Source organism: Rhinolophus sinicus, linkage group LG16 (genome assembly GCF_036562045.2).
Source record: "Rhinolophus sinicus isolate RSC01 linkage group LG16, ASM3656204v1, whole genome shotgun sequence".
Taxonomy (NCBI): Eukaryota; Metazoa; Chordata; class Mammalia; order Chiroptera; family Rhinolophidae; genus Rhinolophus; species Rhinolophus sinicus.
In genome coordinates this window covers 10,223,493-10,246,225 of record NC_133765.1, presented here as the reverse complement: position 1 = coordinate 10,246,225, position 22,733 = coordinate 10,223,493, and the positions used below count along the sequence as shown (strand labels likewise).

At 41.9% G+C, this 22,733-nt stretch overlaps 1 protein-coding gene across 1 annotated transcript in view; it reads left to right on the top strand.

The window, feature by feature from the left end:
* BARX2 (BARX homeobox 2) overlaps window positions 1–22,733 on the top strand; it is a 64,680-nt gene that overhangs the window by 40,605 nt on the left and 1,342 nt on the right. The window contains exons 2-3 of the mRNA XM_019713043.2: window positions 11,590–11,890; window positions 16,129–16,213. Coding sequence (XP_019568602.1) covers window positions 11,590–11,890; window positions 16,129–16,213 — 386 coding nt within the window. The remainder of the gene's footprint in view (window positions 1–11,589; window positions 11,891–16,128; window positions 16,214–22,733) is intronic.

Sequence of the window (22,733 nt, the reverse complement as noted above, 5' to 3'; positions counted from 1 at the left end):
GATACTCAAAAGAGGGATTGCTGGGTCATATAGTAATTCTATTCTTAATTTTTTGAGGAACCTCCATACTGTTTTCTATAGTGGTTGCACCAATGTACATTCCCACAAGCAGCATATGAGGGTTCCTTTTTCTCCACAACCTCTCCAACACTTGTTATTACTTGTCTTGTTGATAATAGCCTTTCTAACAGGTATGAGGTGGTATCTCATTGTGGTTTTGACTTGCATTTCCCTAATAGCTAGTGAAGTTGAGCATTTTTCATATATCTGTTGGCTGCTTGTCTTTTTGGTAGAAGTGTCTGTGTAGGTATTCTTTAGTAAAGCCCAAATACCTTTTCATCTATTTTCTCTACTCCTGTGATTTTTGTTTTGCTTAATTGTTTTTTATTTTACATCTAGTGTTTGGCAAATTCGTATACTTTTACCTGTTCCTTTTTATTCTCTATTTGTTTCTGATTGGAATCTCAGCTAACCTCATCCTTCAAATCTCAGTTTAAACGACACTCTTTCAGGGGGATCCTGACCACCTATACTTGGTTAAATCCTCTTGCTGAATGCTCTTTCTAGCACATTACTTCTTTCTTAACTGGCTGCCATCCTGGCCAGACCATGAGCCGGGCAATGACCAGGCTCGCATATGTACTGTTTTTGGCCCAGTTACTACACTAGATATTCCATAATTTATTGAATTGAATTTTTGTTCTCTTTATCCCACTTTGTTTCTAATTATTTGCAACTACAGGAAAGCTATAATGACTATATCTAAGCTGGGATTAGAATGTTTAGAGAGAAAAAAGAAATTAAATTGGATTTAGAAAATTACATTTTGGCATAAAATATTCTGAGTTTGGCAGACGATTCTCCTTCTGAGTAATCAGGAGCTTACCTATTGACCCACAGGGCCATTTGCAGAAAGGTAATCTGTGGGTATTTTTTTAGAAACTGTGCCCAGTGCTCTGACGTTATGTACATTTTCCCCAGGAGATTCTTACATCAAGAAGACGGGTCTGGAAATGTCAGAGAAGGGGGGAAGTTTCCAGAGTTTTGTCAGACGATTTGCTAGTGAGTAACCCTGTTGAAAGTTTATCATTCTTGAAATTTTCTTTGGCCATTTTCATTGATGCTACTCTTTTGCTACAATGTCTGTCTTGCTAATAGGTTCTATTTCCTTTTCCAGCCCCACTGATGAAGGTATACCCCAGGGCTCAGTCCTCCTTAAGTCTTTCTTCTTAGAAGATGAATTCTACTTTCAACTCTTCATCTCTAGTTCTGTGAAAATCTGCATCCCCATCTCAGAGCCCTTCTGGGGTGAGGGGGGTACCAGTTTGTGACTCTCCCTGCCTGCTGGGTATTATCCCTGGGCATCTGATTGTTACCTCAAACTACATACGCCTCTATGAGCCTTATTTTTTTCTCCCCAAATATTCTCACCCGGCAGAGGTGCTCTGATTCCAGCAGTTACTCCTAGAGCCTGTGAGTCTGCCCCTCCTCTCCTGCCCCGATCCAGTGGTTTTCCAGATCCTGTTGGTTCTTCCTAGATAGTGCCTCTGGAGTCCATTCTTTCCTTTCCCCTCATAACCCAGATCCTCCTCTTTTCACAGCTATTCACTGTGCTCTCTAGAGTGCAGCAATCTCCTAAATTCCACTGGTTCATATGCCACTTAACATTTGCCACATGCTCCTTTGTCTTCTTCTTTACCTTTTATTTTAATGTCACATTTCCCCAATTAGACAATTAGCTTCTTGAGGACAGAGAAGATGAAGAATTGTTTCTCTCCTTGTCTCTAGCATTTAGCACCGTGCCAAGTAGCTGTCTGGTAGAGTTCACTGATGATGGTGACAGGGAACCAGAGGATTCTGCCTGGTCAGCTTTGTGCAGACTCTGTCCCTGTGACACCAGGACCTTAACTCGAAATTATGAAGCCCAAGATATGAGGCAAAGGTCAGCAAAAGAAAGCAGTGCTGTGACTTCTTAGTGAATAGAGGCATCTCTAAAATATGGGAAATTAGTGCTTTTTGAGTGTTTGAAAAAAAAAAAAAAAAAAAAAAGTAGTGCCTTTTTTGGTATAGTTCTTCATTGTTTAAAAATACTGTTTTTCATAACCTTTATCCAATGTTATCCTTCAACAAGTTTGTGGAGAAGTATTATTATTGCCATTTTATGGAAGAGAAAAACAGAAGCTTGGAAGTGTAGTTTAAGCAAGAACTTACAGCCCAAAGGTGTGAGAACCCTGGGTTCAGCCCTAATCTTCTGATTCCAGGTAGAATCAGTTCAAGTAAGGTGTAGAGGTAAACACTCAGAAGAGGCACTTTTTGATTTTGTCTTAAAAGAGTTTGCACTCTAGTGAGCAATAGATAAGTAAACAAATTAGCTCTTACTACAAGGTTTGAGTTAAGTAAGGGTGAGTAAGGACACAAAATGGTGTGGGTGCATGAAGGTAGGAGTGATTAATTCGGTCTTTGTACTGAACAACAGCTGCTCTGGGAAGCTTTCTGTCAGTGAGTGATTATGAGGTATGGATGAAAGCAGGTGTGGGTGTATGTACAGAGCAGAATGGCCAGGAGGAGAAAGACAATGCCATTTCCAGTGTGTTCTTGGCTGAGGGAGAAGTGGAATGGTGATGGCTAGAGGCTGAATGATGACCACACTGGGATGGTATGGCATTTTCAGCAGGATGGGAAAGTCCATTAACCTATCTGCCAGACTAGCTTGTTTGAGTTCCCTTAGCTCCCAGTGTAGCCTGATGTTTTTGTGGGTGTCTGCAGTTTGACGACATTGCAGGTTGAACGTGATGAGACTTGAGCTTGTCTCTTTGCAAAATCAAGACTGAAAAGATGCCCTGATGATACAGTTAGCCTACCCGGGGTGCTCTGATATGCTCTACTTATTTTCCAAACTTTCTTCATTTTTCCAAATCCCCAAAATGTTATTTACCCCTCCATCCCTTTATTTTTCAACATTTTTAATTTTTTTATTTAGCTAGATGCTCATTCCAGAGTCTATATTATGGCAGTCTCATGTGAATTTTGAAATAAATTTATTCCCTATGTTTTTAATTCATTTATACGTAACCCATCAAAATGCCCTTCCCCCTTTAATGAGGTAGTTAATGGTTAAGATGTTTTGTAAGCCTTTGAGTTGGCCTCCTGAAACATTTTTCTCTTTTCTTTAGTCATACAAAGCCACAACCTGTAAAGATTACGTCTATTTCATTAACTCTTGCTGAGCTAGAAACTTAGTGTATCACAAAGTTAAAAGGCCACTCAGAGCCTTTTTATGTTTTCTTTCCTCCCTCTGCGTGCTTCTTTCCAGTGCTTTCAGATTATCTACTCATATATATAAACAAACAATGACTGCACTTTCATGTCTGGTTACCACTTACCCACAGCTCAGCCTTTCCTTAGTCCACTTTCAGCATAAGGCAGGGAAAATTAATTAAGCCTCCCCCCGTCCCCCATATCTGTTTTCCTTTCAATTTTAAAAGTTGACTTGGGTCCATCTTGTGTCCCACCAAATTCATCCTTCTTTGCTGACGCCTAACTTTGGGTAGGGCTATGCTGTTCAGTGAATTTTTTATACATGTCTTCAAAGCCACAGCAGTTATTTCTGGAGTCCTGATAGCTCTAGGGGGATGTCTGGCCAGATTGGCCCTTCCGCTGATTTCTTGTAGACCTCTTGCTGCTGTCAGTTTCATTGGCTGTACGGGCATTTGAAGACCTCCATTTAGCAAAGAAAAACTGGCAGATTCTCATGTTGCTGAATCTTGCTTTGCACATGGATGCACAGATGATAAGAAGATACACTTGTAGTTCACAGATAAGACAATTCATCCACTTTTTAATTTTGCGCACTCGTGCAGTATAGGGCAACAAAAGTGAAAGGAGGAAAGGAAAGGGAACTAGGAGCAATTAAATGCCCAAAGGGCGCTTGATATAAGTTAATGCATTCAATCCTCACAGTAACCTACAAGGGAGAACTATTATTAGCCCTACTTTTAGAAGACAGTATTGAAACCAAGAAAAGGTTTGGTAACCTGCCTTTGGTCATTCCGTGAGTCACTGGTAGAGGTCCTATTCTTTCCACTACCCAACATTACCAGGCAATTTGCAGGAATGTGCGCCTATGGGAATAATTCCCATACGTGGTTTTATGACTTTCCCCAATAAACAGCCAGAGCTACCCAGTTATCCCCACTGAGTCTCTCTTTCAGGTTAGCTGAATACATCTGTACCCGTGTCTTCATGTGTGTTGCTTGTGTCCCTCGGAAGCTTTCTGAAGATACATAGGTCATACATTCCTGGAACATAAATCAGTTAAGCAGGCAGCTTGGAGATTCTTATCCCCTCAGACCTTTGGCCCTTGCTGTGTAAACCGGAAGTGTGAGTGTGAAGAGTCCATTTGGGGACTGGTATGTTGGAGGAATGGAAGAGGAACAGGAGATGTGTAGGAGCAAAATCTATTCTTCGGGGATTCTGCTTTGAAGTTGAAGTACAGCTGTAGCTGGAGAGGACTGCCTTCTGCCATGAAGAACTTAACAATGCGACGTGTCTTTGTTTGGCCCAAGTATGTTCATATCCATGAGCTTACATAGTTTCAGAATCAGTGCAATGGAAAATGCTGTTTAACCTACCAAGTCCCACATCTCTCCAAACTCCCTCGCATGTCCGTTGGCATCAGCCTACTACTAATGTACTCAAGTTTTCTGATCCAAAAACAGATCCTCAAAATGGCTGAACATTTGGCAGGGAACTATTTCTAGGTATATGATACGCACAGTTATATGATATCCAACCTACAATAAAACACTGGTTAGGGGGATTGGTTGAAGAAAAACAACTATGAGAAGACGCATTCATTGCGGTCATGTTTACACTCCTTTTGTCAACCAAAAATATGTTTGTTTAAACAAAGTCTTTGGTTTATTACAGTCATTACTCCCTCCCAGTAGCAGATAATGTGCTTGAATTTCACAAGTGTATGTACATGATCCAGGAGTAGGAGGCAGCTGTCTTCAGTCAACATTTTCACATAGTGAGAATTCTCAGGAAAAGAGAAAGACATACTTAATACATAGTGTTATATATTACCTGCCTCCTCAGTAACCAAAATACCCCATAATGTAGGCTCTAATTTAGAAATTTTCCCCTAGTTTTAAAACCTAACTTTGATTTTTTGCTAAATTATAAAAATATGGCTGGACTATCTCATAGTACTTTTGTGTGACTGGGAGATGGGGGTGTGCAAGTGCTTTGTGAAATTAAAGCTTGGCCAGTGGTGTTTTGTTGGAAATCAGGTCATATATTAAAACAAGAAAAGACAGCAAGCAGCTGGCTGAAGTCTTATTTTGTCTCACTTTTCTGTGCTCCATTGGTTTGCCTCTCCAGAGACTCAATGCTTCGCGCCACACGTGACCCACCCTGACTCCTATTCCAGCCATGCTTGTTCCTGCCTAACCCTAGAGACACATATCACATACCCCAAACTCACAACTATTGCAGTTATATTTATTTACAGTGGCCGTCCTCACACCCCCAAACATTGATCAGCATCACAATGGCCTTGTGTGTGTGCCTTCAGCATCGGAAGGTCCTTTCAGCTGTGGGAGAGAGTGCAGTTTTGTCACTGAATTTGCATCAGGGTGTTGCATCAAGAGTCCTGAAACGACACACTTCCATGAAAGGTGTTGCCTTAAATCACTATCATTCATCATACGTTTTTTTTGTGTGTGTGTGTTTGTGTGTGTGAAGGTTTTCATTAGGTTTAAGCTTTATGGGACCAAATTGCATAAATATCCAAAAGGCATTTAAAAAATAACATCAATTGCTTTCAGTTTACCAGGAGGACAGGATTATAAAAAGAATCGTCTTTCTCTGAATTAATCTATGAGGTTAGTGTAATTCTAATCACGTTTTAAGTGGGATTTGCTTAAGAGACTAATGAACTGATTCTAAAATTCAACTTGAAAAATAAATTAATGACAGTAGTCAGGAAATTTTTGTAAAAAGAATAAAGGTGGGGGGGGGAACTTGTTCTACCTAATAACAACACTCTCTAAAAACCCACAATAATGAAAGTGGAGTGGTCCTATAAAGGCTCATATGTTAGTTTCATATAACAGAACAGAATCCAGAAACAGACACATGTATACATAATAGAACCCAACTATTTCTAGGGACCCATATGGCCCAGTGTATGTACAGAATTATATTCAAAGACAACAGAAGTCTGACCAAGGAGGCTGGAACATGAAGATCTTTAGTTTTTCTTAAATGAGCATATATTCATGGATTTTACACAACATACCCCCTAAAATGATTTCCAGAAATCCTTTCTAAGTAGCCTTTACTAACTCTCCAGTGTTGCAGACTCATGGGAGCTTCTAAAAATACATCCTTTCTCTGACCCCGTGTGGTTTCCGCCAGCCCCCTCCTCTCCTCACACCCACACATTCATGTAGCAGCACCCCAGTTGCCTTCCCTGTTTGACCACGTCCCCAGAGGCAGCCCTTCAGAAAGGTAATTCTTTTCTCAGCTTGGCTGCTTTTCTGGAGATTCTCAGAATTCTGATGACTAAAATTCTCCAGTAGTCTCTCAAAATTCTGATGAACAAAAATTTCCCAACTTCATTTCTTTGGGAACTTACAGCGTCTTAAGCTGGCATTTTAAGTCACTGGACCAGTCCATATATGGTTTGGGGATTATTGACTATCCATTTAGAAAAAACAAAGTGATATTTGTATTTTACAAAGTAAACACTTTGTAACTATGTATGCCAATCAATTAGCATACATATTACTATATTTGGAACATGTGTACATTTGTTTATACAGAGGAACAATTAATGAAGTTTGTCTCTAAGATTTGGGTTTGAAAGCTGTGATGGGAGACTTCTACTTTATATATTTGTGAATTGTTTTAATTTTTTTAAATAATAAGTTGTGTTACTTTGGTAATAAAAAAAGGAGCAGTTAAAATACGTATTGACTATTTTTTGTTTTATTAAAGAAATTTATTTTCAATGAAAATTCTCTATTTTAGTGGAAAATTCTCTATTTTAGTTATGAGTTTTGATAGATGCATAAAGTTGTATAACCACTACCACAATTCAGATACAAAACAATCTCATCACTTCACTCACCTCTCTCTCCCAGTTCCCTTGTGTTACCCCTTTGTAGTCAAATTTGTCCCCTATCCTTAACCTCTCAACCACTGATCTCTTCTCCATCCCTGATTTTACCTTTTCCAGAATGGAATCAGACAACCCTTTGAGTCTGGCTTCTTTCTCTTAGCACAATGCATTTGAGATTCATCCAGGATGTTGCAGGTATCAACAGTTTGTTCACTGTTTATTCCTGAATAGTATTCCATTGCATGTATGTATCACAGTTTATTTATTCATCCCCAATTGAGGGATATTTGGATTGTTTCCAGTTTTTGGCAGTTACTAGTAATTCCACAATAAACATTTACATATAGGTTGTTGTGTTTTCTTTTCACTTGGATTGATACCCAGGAGAGGGAATTACTGGGTAATATGGTAACATACAGTTTAACTTCATAAGAAACTGCCAAACTGCTTGCCAAAGAGGCTATATATACCATTTTGCATTCCCACCAGCAATGTATGAGAGTTCCAGTTGCTCTGTGTCCTCATCAGCACTTGATATCGTCAGCTTATTAAAAAAATTTCCCACCTAATCTTGCTCTTAGCCCAGTCTTTCTCATCTTAGTAAATGGCAGTGTCATTCCTCTAGTTGCTAAGGCCGAAAACCAAGGCATCACATGGCAACTGTCTCTCAGAGCCGACGTTCAGTCCTTCAACAAGTTCTTTCAATCCTACATGTAAAGTACACCTGAATCTGACCACCTCTCCCTACTGCACCTGCTCCCACTCTGGCCTACGCCATCGTCACCTCTGGTCTAGAATATCGCCTTGCCTTCTAACTTCCTCTTTGCTTGCACACTTTCTCGCACAGTCAGTCTTGCACACATTAGCCATAGGGATCTTAAAGACGTAAATCAGATCACATCCTTCCCCAGAGCAGATCTCGTCAATGGTTTGGTCATGTTCTGAATAAAATCCAAATTATTTTCTCTAGCCTACAAGACCCTATATGATCTGACTGTAGCAGATTTCTCCAATTTTTCATTTCCTGTGATTTCTCCCCTTGCTCACTCTGCCTTTTTTCTGTTCTTCGAACACAAGCTCATTCCCACTTCAGGGCTTTGCATGAGTTGGTTTTATGCCTGGAGAGCTCTTCCTTGTATCTTCACGAGGCTCCACTGAGTCACTTAACTGCCGAAATGTCACCTTTTCCATAGAGGCCTTCCCTTGACTCCCCTATCTAAAATACCTGCCCCATCTTCACAGTCTGCTATATTTATCTGTATAGAATTTACTACTACCTGGCATTATATATTTATTTCTTTGTTTGTTGTTTACCTCCCCGACTGAAATGTCAGCTCCATGAAGGTGGGACTTTATATTTTTTCACTGCTATATTCCCAGCCTCTAGATCAGAGTACAGCCCATAGTAGGTGCTCAGTAAACATTTATGGCAAGACTGAATACAGAATTAGATTAATACATGTAGATTCCTTGTCACCCTGTTTTATACCCATTCTTTCTCCAGAGATAATCACCATTAATAGTTTAATGACTAACTTTCTGGACTTAATGCATGTATAAATGCAGACACACATGCAGATTTTTAAAAATGATAATGCAAATTGTTCTATACCATCATTTTCTCTCAACAATATATTTTAGATATTTTCTCATGTTAGTTTATATGCAGTTTATCAGTTTACATAGGTAGTTCTTTTTAACAGTTACATTGTATTCCATACTATAGATGTACCACAATTTAACCATTTCCCGCTTAATAGGCATGTAAGTTATTTCCCCCTTTTCACTATTATAAACAAGGCTGCAGTGAATATACTTATACATAAATCTTTGTGCACATAGCAAATAAGTCTTAAATTGTGGAATTGCCTGGTCAGTAATTTGATAGATACTGCTTAATTTGTCTTTCTCAAAGATTAGACTGTTTTACAGAAATAGACTCATAGATACAGAGAACAAATTGATGGTTACCAGATGGGAGAGGGGTTAGGGAGGTGGGTGAAAAAGGTGAAAGGATTAAGAAGTACAAATTAGTTACAAAATAGTCATGGGGATGTAAAGTACAGCATAGGGGATATAGTCAATAATATGATAATAACTATATATAGTGCCAGGTGGGTACCAGACTAATTGTGGCGATTATGTCATAAATTATATAATTGTCTAACCACTACGCTGTATATCAGAAACTAATATAAAATAATCTTGAATGTCAACTATTTGTATTTGAAAAATAAAAAAAATAACTGAAAAGATTATACTCTTTTACACAGTCACCAACAATATGTCTATTTTCCCGTATCCTTGCCAACACTAAATATTACCACACTTCCAAAATATTTTTCAATGTTAGGCAAAAAATTATTTAATTCAAGAGAAAGTTGAAAATCTGGTGATTAAAAACCTTACTTACAGGTAGGTAACTAGTCATTTCCTGTATTAATAAGCTCAGGTTTCCAGATTATAAATTAGCCTACTTAATATAGAAAGATGGTTCCTTTCGAAAGAAGTGGCAAAATTAAAGGAGTAAAGTGGTGATTTGAGATGAGAAACATCTATGCCTATGGAAGAAACTTTCAGATACTTTTATCAAGTAGCATTTCATAATGTACACTGGGAGATCCAAAGCCACTGGCCCAGGTATCCTCATTTTCTTGCTATACAATATCATTCTCGGGTGCTTTTCTTCTTTTCTTAAAAAGAATCCACAACACAAAACCTCAAGTGTTAACATTGGCTGGAGAGTTACTGGAAGTCGTAGCCCTTGGTGATTCATTATTTAACAATTTTGTGGTTTCTGCTGAGCTTTACTAGAAGTATAGTCAGAGAACAAAAGAAGTCATCTGTTTAATAACTATGACTGGGTCCAAAACAGAAGCATACCGGTGAATAAGAAGAGAAACGCCAACCCAGAGGAGAGTTAACACAAGTGGCACCAGGTGCTTTGTGACATTGGGTGGTTTGAACCCAGAGCCAGTGTGAGTGTTGTTAGCGCTGCTGATTGCCCTGCCCTTGTAGTGAGTCGTCAGGGCTGGGTTGAGTCCCAAAGAACAGCCCCGAGTCTTCTCGATTTTCATCAGATCCCACGATTGGCTTGGGATGAGAGGTGCTTTTGTGGTATCAGTATGTTAGAGTTTGAAGGATTCTTCGAAATGATCTTCTTTTACTCACTATACTAATGACAAAACTGTGGCCCAGAGAGTAAAATGATTTATATAGGTAATGGTCAGGACATTTTAAACCTGATACTGTTGAATTATGAAAGGGAAGAACTTTTTTACTTTTCTCCAAAATTTTATTGGGGAATATTGCGGAACAATATGTCTCTCCAGGGCCCATCAGCTCCAACTAGTTGTCCTTCAGTCTAGTTGTGGAGGGCGCAGCCCACTGGCCCATGCGGGAATCGAACTGGCATCTCTGTCATTCATAGCCCATGCTCCAACCAACCGAGCTATCTGGCCGCTCTGGGAAGAGCTTTTTTACTTGAACTTTAAAGATGTAACAGATTCTTGGACAGAAAAATATTCTTGCCTTGCAATTCCTAAAGCAGGAGTGGTACATAACTAGTACGTCTGCTACCGTGTCCCCCCGCCCCCTGCATGCCCATGGCAGACAGCATTAATCAACCTCAGCTCTCTTTCCTCAGCCAAGCTCTGACCCAGCGTAGGAATCCTCCTTAACACAGTGCTGTAGGCAGATAGTCATAATGTGTCTGAGTTTTCATGTGAATTAAAATCTTTTTTGCCCTCCTCATCTCAATGGATGTATCCATGTGCTTCAAGATGTGGTGATAAGAGCACTGGACTTCAAACCAGAAGAACTTGCTTTGTCTCCTGAATCTGCTTGTTCTGAGCTCTGTGATCTTAGGCAAGTGACTCAGCCTTTATGGGACTGTTACCTTATGTCTGAAATGAGGGAGTTAAATTAAATAGCTTTTAAACATGCTTCCAGCTCTGAAAAATGTGACTCAAGGTATAGACCTGCCAAAAGGCATTCATAGTTACCACCATGTATTTTCATAAAGACCACAGGTGGCTCGCAGGCAGTTTGTATGTTACAGATCTATTTTGACTTTCTCAAGTATGTGTTTCTGGTCTTTCCTGACTGCTTCTTTTTATGTGCTCAGCCCTGTTGACCCATGTCTTGGAAACCAGAACTTAAGGGTTCAAAAGAGAAAGAAAGGGGAAAGAGTCACTTAAAACCAGAGGGATTGCAGTGACCTCTTCTTGGCCATAGGGGACTTGGATATCTCACACAGCAGGCTGAGCAAATCAGCACGTGTCCTGCCCACTGAGCCACTAGGGGCTTTGAGTTGCTTCTTCTTCCCTTTCCTCCATTCATACCTCCTTATGATCTGGAGGCCCCACTGGTCAAACAGTCTCAGCAAGTGGTCCTCCCAGGACCCTGTCCTCCTTCCACCCCTGCTCTGTTTGTGACCTGCCTCCCTGTTTGTCTTCCAGGCCCCGCTTCCCTCCGTGCATATCCTCTCCTCTCGGTGATTACCCGACAACCCACGGTCATCTCCCACCTGGTCCCTGCCACCCCAGGAATTGCCCAGGCACTGTCCCGCCACCCAGCTGCTGAGGCTGCCTCTGCTGAGGCCCCAGCTGGCGAAGCTCTAGGCAGCAGTGAGTCGGAGGCGGAGCAGCCCACGCCCCGTCAGAAGAAGCCCCGCCGCAGTCGTACCATCTTCACGGAGCTTCAGCTCATGGGCCTGGAGAAGAAATTCCAGAAGCAGAAGTACTTGTCCACCCCAGACAGGTGAGGACACGGGGAGGGAACTGTCTGCAGTTAAGGCCCTTGAGGAGGGGAGACTCCTTTTGCTCTCGAAGTGGGATGCGCAGGCACAGGGCTGTCAACAGAGATGCAGCACACTGTGGCAGGAATCTATTCCTTGGCTCACATCATCTCAGCCTTCACTGAACAGAACCCAGCCCGTGTGAATTCATCACACTTGGCCCATGGGAGCCGGCCTGTTGCTGAGTTTGTACTCCTTACTGCCTCTCCATATGTTAACTACTCCAGTATAACAAGCAAGGTGAAGTTTGGTGGATGGTTCCCCAGGCTCTCAAACCAGGAGCAGGCTTGGTTTTTAAAGCCACGTACACTTAGGATCAGATGCAGTGGGACTAGATCTGGAATTGGGATCCGTGATCTCAGTCTTCTCCTCACTCTCCAGCTGGGCTTGTCTGCTGCCTGGCTCTTGATGGATGGGCTGGGATCATTCCAGTTAAGAGGCTGTTGAATGTCCTGGTGAATTTGATAGACAGCAAGTGAGAACCACTTGACTGAGACCCAGGAGGAGCTGGACGAGATCCCCTTCTTTAAACCCTTTTGAGATCCTGATGAGGGTGGCTGTGACCCCTGCTTTACTCAGAGACTTTAGTACCTTACCCCCTTTCTTTAATTTAATATCGTAACTGCAAAGTATGCAAGAGTGTGTTTCTTATCTTGTTCCTCAAACTCATTCTAGAGATGGCTGAGCTCATTATGATTCTGTTTTTATTGGGAGGGTTTTCTGGGTCCTTTTTCTCTTCTTTCACTCATTGCCTTGTCTATATCAGGTTTGACCCCAGTCCTGTTAAAGAGAAAGGGCAGGAAACTCAGATGTATCTCTTAAGCTATTTAGTAGTTGTTTGATAAAAATTTAAGTGAGAGAGGAGTCTGCAAATAACTGACTAAAAGAGAATTTGTTAACTGATTCAATTAATTAAGCACTCATTAGCTGTTTGCTGAGGGTCTAATGTGCCGGGCACTGTGGCAGGGATTAAGTGTCCACAAAGTAGTAGAAAAGAATCCTGCTCTTGAAGAGATCACAGGGAAGGAAGTGACTGCAATACTACAACACAGTGAGCTGGGTGCTGGTGCCGACAGGTGACCGAGGGCAGTGGGAGCACGTGGGTGTTGCTGAGTGTGTCAGTGGGGCTAGAGAAGGTGGCTCAGTGGAGGCAACATTTCAGAAGACCTTTGATTCCAGGAGGAAAAGGGCATTCCCCAGAGGGAATGCCATCCAGACTCACAGAAGCATGCTCACTGGGCATGTTGAGGGAACTGCAAGTGGTCAGGACATCTCCAGTTTAAGGTGTGAATAGAGCATGGTGGGAGATGAGGCTGCAGAGGTAGAAAGAACCTCAGATGCCTGGCTGAAGGATGTGCACTTTGTTGTTCAGACCACCTATCAGCCGCTGTTAAAAGCTGGAAGCGACATGGCCAGATTGACATTTTACAATCCTCACATTGGTGACACCATAAATGATTGATTAGCGAGGGAAGAGATGGAGCAGGGACACCAGGGAGTCCATGGACAGCCACCGAAAACCTGAATGAAGGTGGTGACAGTGGGACTAGGGAGGAGAGAATAGATTGGAGAGCAATTCTGATGATGAAATGGACAGAACTGACATTGCCATGAGAAAGAGAAATCAAAGTTGAGAATTCCGTGTTCCTGTATTGGGCCACCAGGTAACTAGGGACACCGCCAACTGAGGTTGGAAGGCTGAGAACGGAGTGCGTTTTGCAGAGAAAGAGTAAGTTCTGTTTTGGGCATGAGCATTTGGGGTGCCTTTGGGCAGACAGTGGAGATGGGTCTGTGAATTGGGGGTTAATAGATGGGATCTCTAGGTATCAAATTACTGTTTTGATGCCCCCAGCATATAATGGAGAGCCTCATGTACTTGGGCACGCAGGTGGAGTGGGCACCATTATTTATGCATTGTGTGGTGGTATGTGGAAAGGGCTTCAATGTGCATGGGTGAAATTTTAGGCTTATTTTCTAGAAGTCAGAGAGTTTTTTTAACAGCGTTAGTTCCTAATAAACCTTCTGGGACTCCTGATACCTGCCCAGGCACCTCTCAGGTGACCTACACAGGATTGATTCACTTGCCTGAGGAGGAGGACACCATTTGGCTAGCATCGAAGCTGCCGCTTTAACCTGCCCACTCCGATGTTCCTCACCTCTGTACGTGACCAGGGCCATGAGCACTCCCTCCTCCCACAGCTCTCTGCCTCTTCCTCATTGTTTGTTTCTGCAGTTTCCTAGGTGACCCCCTCTAAGTGAATATGCAGGGAAGTGAGAATTTGTAACGGTGGCAGGTAATGAGAGAAAACTGATGACAGTGAAGTGTGTTTCTGTAGCCAGAGTGAGTCAAGGGTGCATTTTTCCCAAGTGAGCTAATACCATTTACTAAGCAGTGGCAGAGCTGTGAACTGAACCTCCCATTGACAAACGCACCTGATGGCCTCAGGTGAACTGGGCTTGGAAGGCACAGTGGGAGTCCAGGGAGGGCCTGTCTCCAGGGAGAACAGAAGTCTGTGGGATTGCCCCCTGGGTCCTTGGTTCTTAATGAAAGGCTGCTTAGGAAGCAGTGCTTTGTTAGTGGGGAGAGCTGAGTGCTATTGGCACCGGGAATTTATTAGCTTCAGTCTGTTAATCGCTTTTGATAAAACTGTCAGCTTCCAGTAGCTTTTTTACTGGGACAACCAAGTGTATGTGAATGCAGATTTAAGATAGGTCCTGAAGTCCCTTGAAGGAAGACTGTTTTTATTACTGGAGAGTTAAATCATGCGCTCTTAGGGGGCTGGGCAGCTGCAACTGGGAGTGCCAAGAGTCAGCACCTGGAACCTTCATGGCCTGTACCCACTGGTCTTCCTGATGGTGAGATGTTGCTCATTACCCCTCAGGTAGAGAGTTGCAGCAGAGAACTCACATGGCTCAGCCTTGTGGCTGTGCAGGCCTGTGGGAGATAATAGACCTTAGATCCATAAATTGCAATCCTCAGAAACCTGGGGAATCTTCGTAAGTGGTGGTCACTGCTCAAGCTGTATCAAGGGGGCTCGGCCCAACTTGCTGCTTTACAAGTTCACACTGGAGTTCTTATCAACATAGGTCAACCCTTACAGTCTCAAGGACTGAGGTTGGAAGCCTGCTTCCCTTTTTCATTTCATACGCTCCATTCAGATTGTTTGCTGCTCCTTGTGGTGTAGCATCCCTGCATTTTCTCCACGAAAGCCTGAGCAAGAGCTTTTCTTTGACAGATCTAATTTGCACAAAAAATATGGTGAGTGGAGGGGAGCCCATATACCAGAGGAGACGTACAAGTTAGACGTAAGTAGATTTGAATTCTGGCTCCACCTCTTATTCTATGACCATCTACCAGGGGTCAGCAAAGTTTTATTGTATGGGGCCAGAGCGTAAATATTTTAGGCTTTGTGGGCCCTATGGTCTCTGTTACAATTACTCAACTCAGACGTTATAATACGAAAGCACTCATAGACGATAATATGTCAACAAGTCAGTGTGTCTGTGTTCCAGTAAGACATTTAGAAAAACAAGTAGCTGACAGGATTTGGCTATGGTTGCCGAGCGGTTCTAATCTCTCTGCGCCACAGATCTCTCATCTGTAAAATGGGAATAATTATACCTACTTCACAGCGTTGTGAAAGGAATAAATTATATAGCACACGTCAGGTGATTGGCACGTAGTCCGGATGCTGTGATACTCAGGAAACCGTTGCCATGTTGCTGGAATTTGCTCCAACTTCCCAGGAATGGCTTGAGATTCAGAACTCTTCAAAAGGCTACGGAGATGTACAATTCTGTATTACCCAATAAATTTAATAAAATAAAATTAAAAAAAAAAAAGGCTACGGAGAGATGCAGAACCATGGTTCGCAGTAGAATGGGAAGCAGGAGAAGCCACGGATTTAGTGTTTCTTTTGGAATCTGGCATTATAACAACTTAGAGCAGCTACAATGGATGAACCCTAGTTCTAGATTAAAAATGTGATAGGCACTTTCGTGATTATAAAAGAAGCAGAAGACATACTCTACTCTTGCAGTTGAAGTAGGGAGGCAGAAATAACTAAGGTGAAGCAATTAGAGACCAGTTGAGAATTTGGAGCCAAGTTTTGGTAGCAGTGCCTGGAACCAGTCGACAAGACCCCATCTCTATTGCCCTTCCTCTCTTCTTGATCCTTCCTTTGTGTCTTGTGCTTTCTAGGTTGGACTTGGCCCAGTCTCTGGGACTTACTCAACTGCAGGTGAAGACTTGGTATCAGAATCGCAGGATGAAATGGAAGAAAATGGTAAGAAAGAAGAGAGTGTATCTAACCACGGGCTCATCGTAACGGGACAAATTCTTCCTTCAGGGCTGGGAAGAAGGCCGGAAGGACCATTTGGTGGTTTGGGCACCAGAGACTAGAAGGCCGTTTATGGTGCTGCCTGGGAGGGAGGCCGTGTGAATAGAAGGACAAGCCATTCCTCCTGACCTGGATTTCCTGACCAGAAGGATATTCTTTTTCACAGTTTCCTTAGAAATAAAATGAAAGCCCACAAGCTTCTCAGTTGCTAGATTTAACCCCACCTGTAACAACTTCCTTCCCCTTCCCACCAATAGCTAAGAATAGAAGTCAGTGCTCTTTGTTTATAATGACATATAGGGCACATCTGTTCTGGTAGCTGTGCGTCCTCTAATGCAGTGATTCTCAAACTTTAGTGAGCATCAAAGGAACCTGGGTAACAGGTAAAAATGCAGAGCCCTGGGCCCCTGCCAGGCTTCTGATTCTCTGACACAGGACAGGGGTGGGAATGTGCGTGTTAACAAGCACTTAGTTCTCTCTCATGCACACGGTAGAATGACTATGGTTTCCCTAATATTGCTCTAGTGCCTAGCTAATTACTTGTTCTTTGGTTTTTAAATGAACTTAGTAGAGTAAATATCTTAAAAAAAGAATAGATATCTACATTTTGAGGAGCTCAATTTCATCATAGTTTACCCACCCCCCCTTTTTAGAGGCACTATGAAATCAAAATTTTCCAGAGTGGTTAAGTGTTTGATTTCCAGTTTTGTAAACCACATGGGACAAGATCAAAGCCCAGAGGAAAAAGGCAGGGTGGGATGAGGGTGGGAAGAAATTCTGCTCTATTTAGAGACCAGGTACCCCAGGGCCTTTGACCTGGGCCTTTCTCATATCCTTGCCAAATCTTACTGGGCCTTCCTCTCATATGGACTAGGTGGTCCACGCCTGCCTGGATGACGTTCTAATTTGCTAACCCATCTGGTCCCAAGCCATATTTTCTGGTGTTTCAAGGGCTGGAATGTGAAGTTTTCCCACAACTACCCAATAACTGAGGTCCTTCCCACCTACTTTTCCAAAAAAAAAAAAAAAGAAGTTAATAGATATTTTAATAGATATCGAGACATTTTCTCAATTTTATGTTTTTGTCTAATAATTTTTTTCTTAAAACTTTAGTTCTTGCTATGCCTGTTAGCAATGATTAAAAAATAAATCACAAATGAATATTAATGGGAAAAGTAGAAAAAAGCCAACAAGGCAGCATTTATTTTATTCCCAGAAAGGAATTTCTGGGCAAATCTCATAATTTCCTCTGGGGGGACCTGAGTCTGAAGATGGAATGATTTTCAGATGGAGGCGGCGTGGCTCACGAAGTGCTCTTGCAGTGAGGCAGAGATGCCAGTTGCATGTACAAACATATATTACATGAATCAGCTAATGTGCAATTAGTGTCTCGTGAACCATGCCTTGCTTGTCCTAGGCACTATAGGAAGTAATGGAATAAAATATAACCCTGCCTTCATGGAATTTATGGTCTAGTTGGAGAATCAAGGTCCAGGAAGCATCTAGGGAGCACATTATAATTAAGTTTGGTTGTTTATTTAAAGATTTAGAACCCCATAAGAGTTCAGAGGAGAGGTATTGGGGACAGTTGCAGGGAGAAGTTGTAATTGAAGGATGAATTTAATTATATATTCAATTAAATATATAGTCACTCCAAAACTTCTAGAATCCTAAGACACCCATGAGAGTTATGGTGGAAACCTTTTGGGGGATTGATCGTTAAAAGAATCAGACTTGGGAGTTAGAAACTGGGCCTTGTTCCCATGCTTGCCCCTCCCTGGCTGATTTTGGGTAAGTCCCTTCACTGCTTTCTGTGCAAGTTCTACCACCCACCTCCTTCCTCGTCAATCATCGTCATTGAAATCAATGTCTTCAGAGTGGCAGAGGCATTGTTGAAATTGGTTATCAGCAATCTTTTCATGAGTCAGATGATTAACGAACTGACAGGCTGCCATCTCTGCCAGCACCGCCCAGTGCCTGTGGGACGACGCGTGTGCCTGAGCCTCAGACGTCACTTGTTTTTCACCAGCCACTGTGCTGCTGGCACAATTGTGGGCCGGTTATTGATGGTTATCAATGTTGTATAGAACAAGATGGAAGGAACTGAGCAGATTTAACCTCAGAGAGCATGTCACAGGCCAACCAAATTCAGGTTACTTGAGAACGCAAGAGTGCCTAGTTTTCAGATAACTTCCGCAGTCATTTATTGAGCACTTATTTTTACCAGGGAACTGATGTAAAGATAAGACATGAACCTACCCATTAAAATATAAAATTAGAAAAAGGTATCAGTCAAGTGGAGGAGACAGAACTGTAAACTAGTAACTCTACAGAGTGACCAGGGCAATAGCAGAAGGATTCACGGTGCAGAATCAGCATAGAGAAGGGATGCCATCTGAATTAGTTTTAGCAGATGATGAAAATGTGCCAAGTGAAGGTGGGAAGCATGGCTCAGGCAGAAGGAAGGGACGGGCGTATCTGGGGGGCACTCAAAGTGCTTCAGAATGGCTGGAGCTACAATGTGAGGGCTGTTGTTCAGTTGTGGATCTGAGTTCTGACTCTCCCAGAACAGCGTGGCATTGTTGGGATCCTGATTGCTTCATATATTTTCCTGGTAAAACTCTTTCAAGGCTATCTCTTCAAGTACTAGGGAGGAAAAGAAAAAGATAATTGGGTAATAAAGATGTCTCAAGGCTAGTAACCTAATTGGAACTGGAAAAAGATTAGCACTTGATTCTCAGAGTTATTCGCACAGCTGCCAATGACAGTGCTGCCAAAACCAAGATAGCATCTCTGACTCGTTTTTACCAGGCAGCATTTGTAACCTATAGCGGGTTGGGTAAATTTAATCTTGCACATGAGATGGGACACTCACCCTCTATTCCATTTCTGTTTGGCTTTAGTTCCAGTAGGACTCACAGTGTTTTGCAACAGGCCTAATTATTCAGTGTTTTTTTTTAAAGCTCTGAAATACAATGCAAACAGAATTCTGTTTTGTGAGGGGATCCAGATGGATACAACCTTCGCCCAGTCACAGGGTTGGGTGGGCCACATGCCATGTTCCATCATCATCTTTTGCACTGAAAGTCTCCGGATAACCAACAGTTCCGTGAAATTGCTACCCGTTGCTATCTATGTAGTCTTGGGCAGGTTACTTAACCTCTGTGTGCCTGTTTCCTCATCAGTAAATACCTAATATATGCCTTATAAAGGTGTAGTATTAATTGAGCTAATCCCTGTAAAACTTAGCCAAGAAATATTAGCTGCTATTCTTCTTGTTACTATTATTTTAAAAATTATTTACTTATTCACAAAATTTACGTCTCCAGAGAATCTAGACTTTTGGAGGCAAGGAGAGATAAGCCAGGCCCTTGGAACTCTGGTTAAGAGTAGTCCTGAGTGTTTGTCCTTTCTCATTCCACCTGCTTTCCCCCGTCAGTTCCATAGCATCTGGGCTTGTGGTAAGTGGAACATTCCATCTTCAAGTGGAGAAAGTCTGCTAAACAGTGTGTTGGGAAGAGTTTCATGCTAGAGAATCCAAACTTGCATCTCAGCTCCGTGGAAACAGTCATCAGTTATATGGCTCTCACTTTTCCTTAGAGCTGCAGATAAAGATTGAGAAAAAGGAGCACAAAGCACTCCGGGTAATAAGTCTATGGCATAGGGACTTCTGGGAGATTGGGTAATTGCAGATAAATAGTGGAGCCAGACATAACAGTGGCACATTTTATGTATCCCTCACATATTATGCACAGTGAGATACTGGTAAGAGTGTTAGATTCGAATGGTCAGGGGTTTTGTGTTCAAGTCCCGGCCCTGCCCTCAGCTTGCTCTCTGACCGTGATGAACCACTTCTGTCTGCTCAGCTCAGGTTCCTGTCTGAATAATGGGGGAGGTAGAAGGCCCCTCCCTGAACTGGTGTTCTGAGATCTCCGGTCAAACGGCCTGTCCCCCACCTGAGCAGCTTGAGAAGGAAGCAAAGGCCTTGTCCTGACCTCCTTAGCAATAGGACATTGGGATCCCTGGTTTTAGAGTTCAGAGGAGGGCTGTTAGCAGGCACGGCTAAGAAAAGTAGATGATGTGCTAGTTTTTCCGAGAGATGTGACCTTGTGTGCAATGGGTTGTCTGGCCTCCCAGGACCAAAGAAACTAAATTGGCTCTAGGAACGGTTGGGGAGCATGGCATCCTGGGAGGAGAGCCACAGGGTGCATGAGAATGTGCAGCTCCCGCTGTGAGGTGGTTGTGAGATAATTGCATGTCTCAGGTGTGCTGGAAGGCAAGGGGCCAGAGGTCGAGTGCGGAAAGCAGCCAAGAGGGTAGTTATCTCCTAATTATTGCTTGCGCTGGAATGTTTTATTCCATTTAGAAAATGGTCTGATTGTTTTGCATTTTTTGTGTGTGCTGTAGGAAAACAGCCAGGTGGGGTTGATCCAAGCTGTGTGGGTGGTGTTCTCTAATTGCTGGGCTGGACTTTCTTTTGCCAATTAGGTGGCTTCCTTAGACCTGCCCTTTTATAACTTGGTTAATACATGGGGCAACTTAATTTTGTATAATCTCTTTCATACTGAGTGAAGCTGCTTTCAACATATAAGTTCCATCTTGGCACATTTAGGTGCTGTCAACAGCCTGAATTGAAATCAAAATCAGATAGTGACTTATGTGAAAAGAAATATAGGGATGTCTTCTCCCGAAAGGTGGATTCTGTCAGCATCTATACCTTGTTAGAGGTCCCCTTCAGAGCTGTGTGTTTGGGTAGAAAGTACAGTGCTTGAGAAGATTCCCAGCTAAAAGGAGGTGTTTATTGAAGACTTATAGTTTTTCTCATACCATACACAGAAATTAACTCAAGTGAATCATAGACCTACATGTATAAGCTAAAACTATAAAACTCTTAGAAGAAAATATGAGTAAATATTCATAACCTTGAATTAGGCAAAATCTTCTTAGATATAACACCAAAAGCACAAATAACAACAGAAAAAATAAATTGGACATCAACAAAATTAAAAATTTTTGTGTTATGAAGGACATTACCAAGAAAGTGAAAAGACAACACACAGAATGGTTGAACATATTTGTGAATCTTGTGTCTAAGAGACTTGTATCCAAAATATGTATAGAACTCTTACAACTCAATAATAAAAATAGAACCAAATTTAAAAAAGGACGAAAGATTTGAATAGACATATCTCCAAAGAAGATATACTACTGGCACATGAAAAGATGCTCAACTGCATTAGTCATCAAGGAAATGCAAATCAAAAACAATGATGCCACTCACACTCACTAGAATGGCTATAATCAAAAAGGCTTAGTAACAAGTATTGGCGAGGATGTGGAGAACTGGAGTCCTCACATGCTGCTAATTGGACTATAACATGATGTAATTCCTCTGGAAAATAGTGTGGAAGTTCCTCAGAATGTTAAACAGAGTTACCAGCAGTTCCACTTCTGGGCATATACCCCAAAGAAGTGAAAGCAGGGACTTGAACAGATATTTGCACACCCATGTTCATAGCAGCGTTATTCACAATAGTCAAAAGGTAGAAGCAACCCAAGTGTCGATCAAGTGCCCATCAACTGGTGAATGGTAAAGAGAATGGGGTATACCCATACAATGGATACTGTTTGGCCATAAAAAGGAATGAAATACTGGTACATGCTATAACGTGGATGAACCTTGAAACCATTATGCTAAGTTAAAGAAGCCCGTCACAAAGGATGACACAGTATATGATTATGTACATATGGAATGTCCAGAATAGGCAGCTCTGTAGAGACAAAACAGAATAGTGGTCGCCTATGGTTGGGGAACAGGGAATGGGGAGTGTCTACTCATGGGCAGAGGTTTCTTTTTGGGGGTGATGAAATGTTCTAAAATTGGATTCTGGTGGTATGTAGTTGCACAATTTTCTGACTATACTACAAAAAAGAAAACTAAATCGTGTACTATAAATGAATGAAATGTATGGTATGTGAATTGTATCTCGATAAAGCTGTTTTCTAAAAAAGAACTATGGTTTATCAAGTTACTACATTCATTCTTGTAATTCAGCACCTCTGCTGCTCTTACAGGAAGGAGATGTAGTCAATAAATATTTAATGACTGTATAGAAGGTTAGTTGGAAGTTAAATGCTTGGAGTGTAAAGCCAGGGATAGAAGCAGGATTTACTTTCAAGGAGCTTCTGTTCAAATGGGGAAGATAAGAGGAAGGTAGGTATGTAAGTAGCAAAAATACACCCCACCCCTAATTATTTGTGCTAACCCAGGTCCGCCTGAAACCCTTCTCACTAGCTGCCCAGAAAGTCAGCAATTACACCAGGGTTCAGAGTCAGCGGAGGAAGAAGTGTCTGTTATATTCCTAAGTAGCATAAAAATATTTTAAAAAGTATTCCTGCCTACCTCATGGGACTCTTGTGTAAGTCACATCAGGATAATAAATGTGCAAGTCCTTTGAAATCAGCA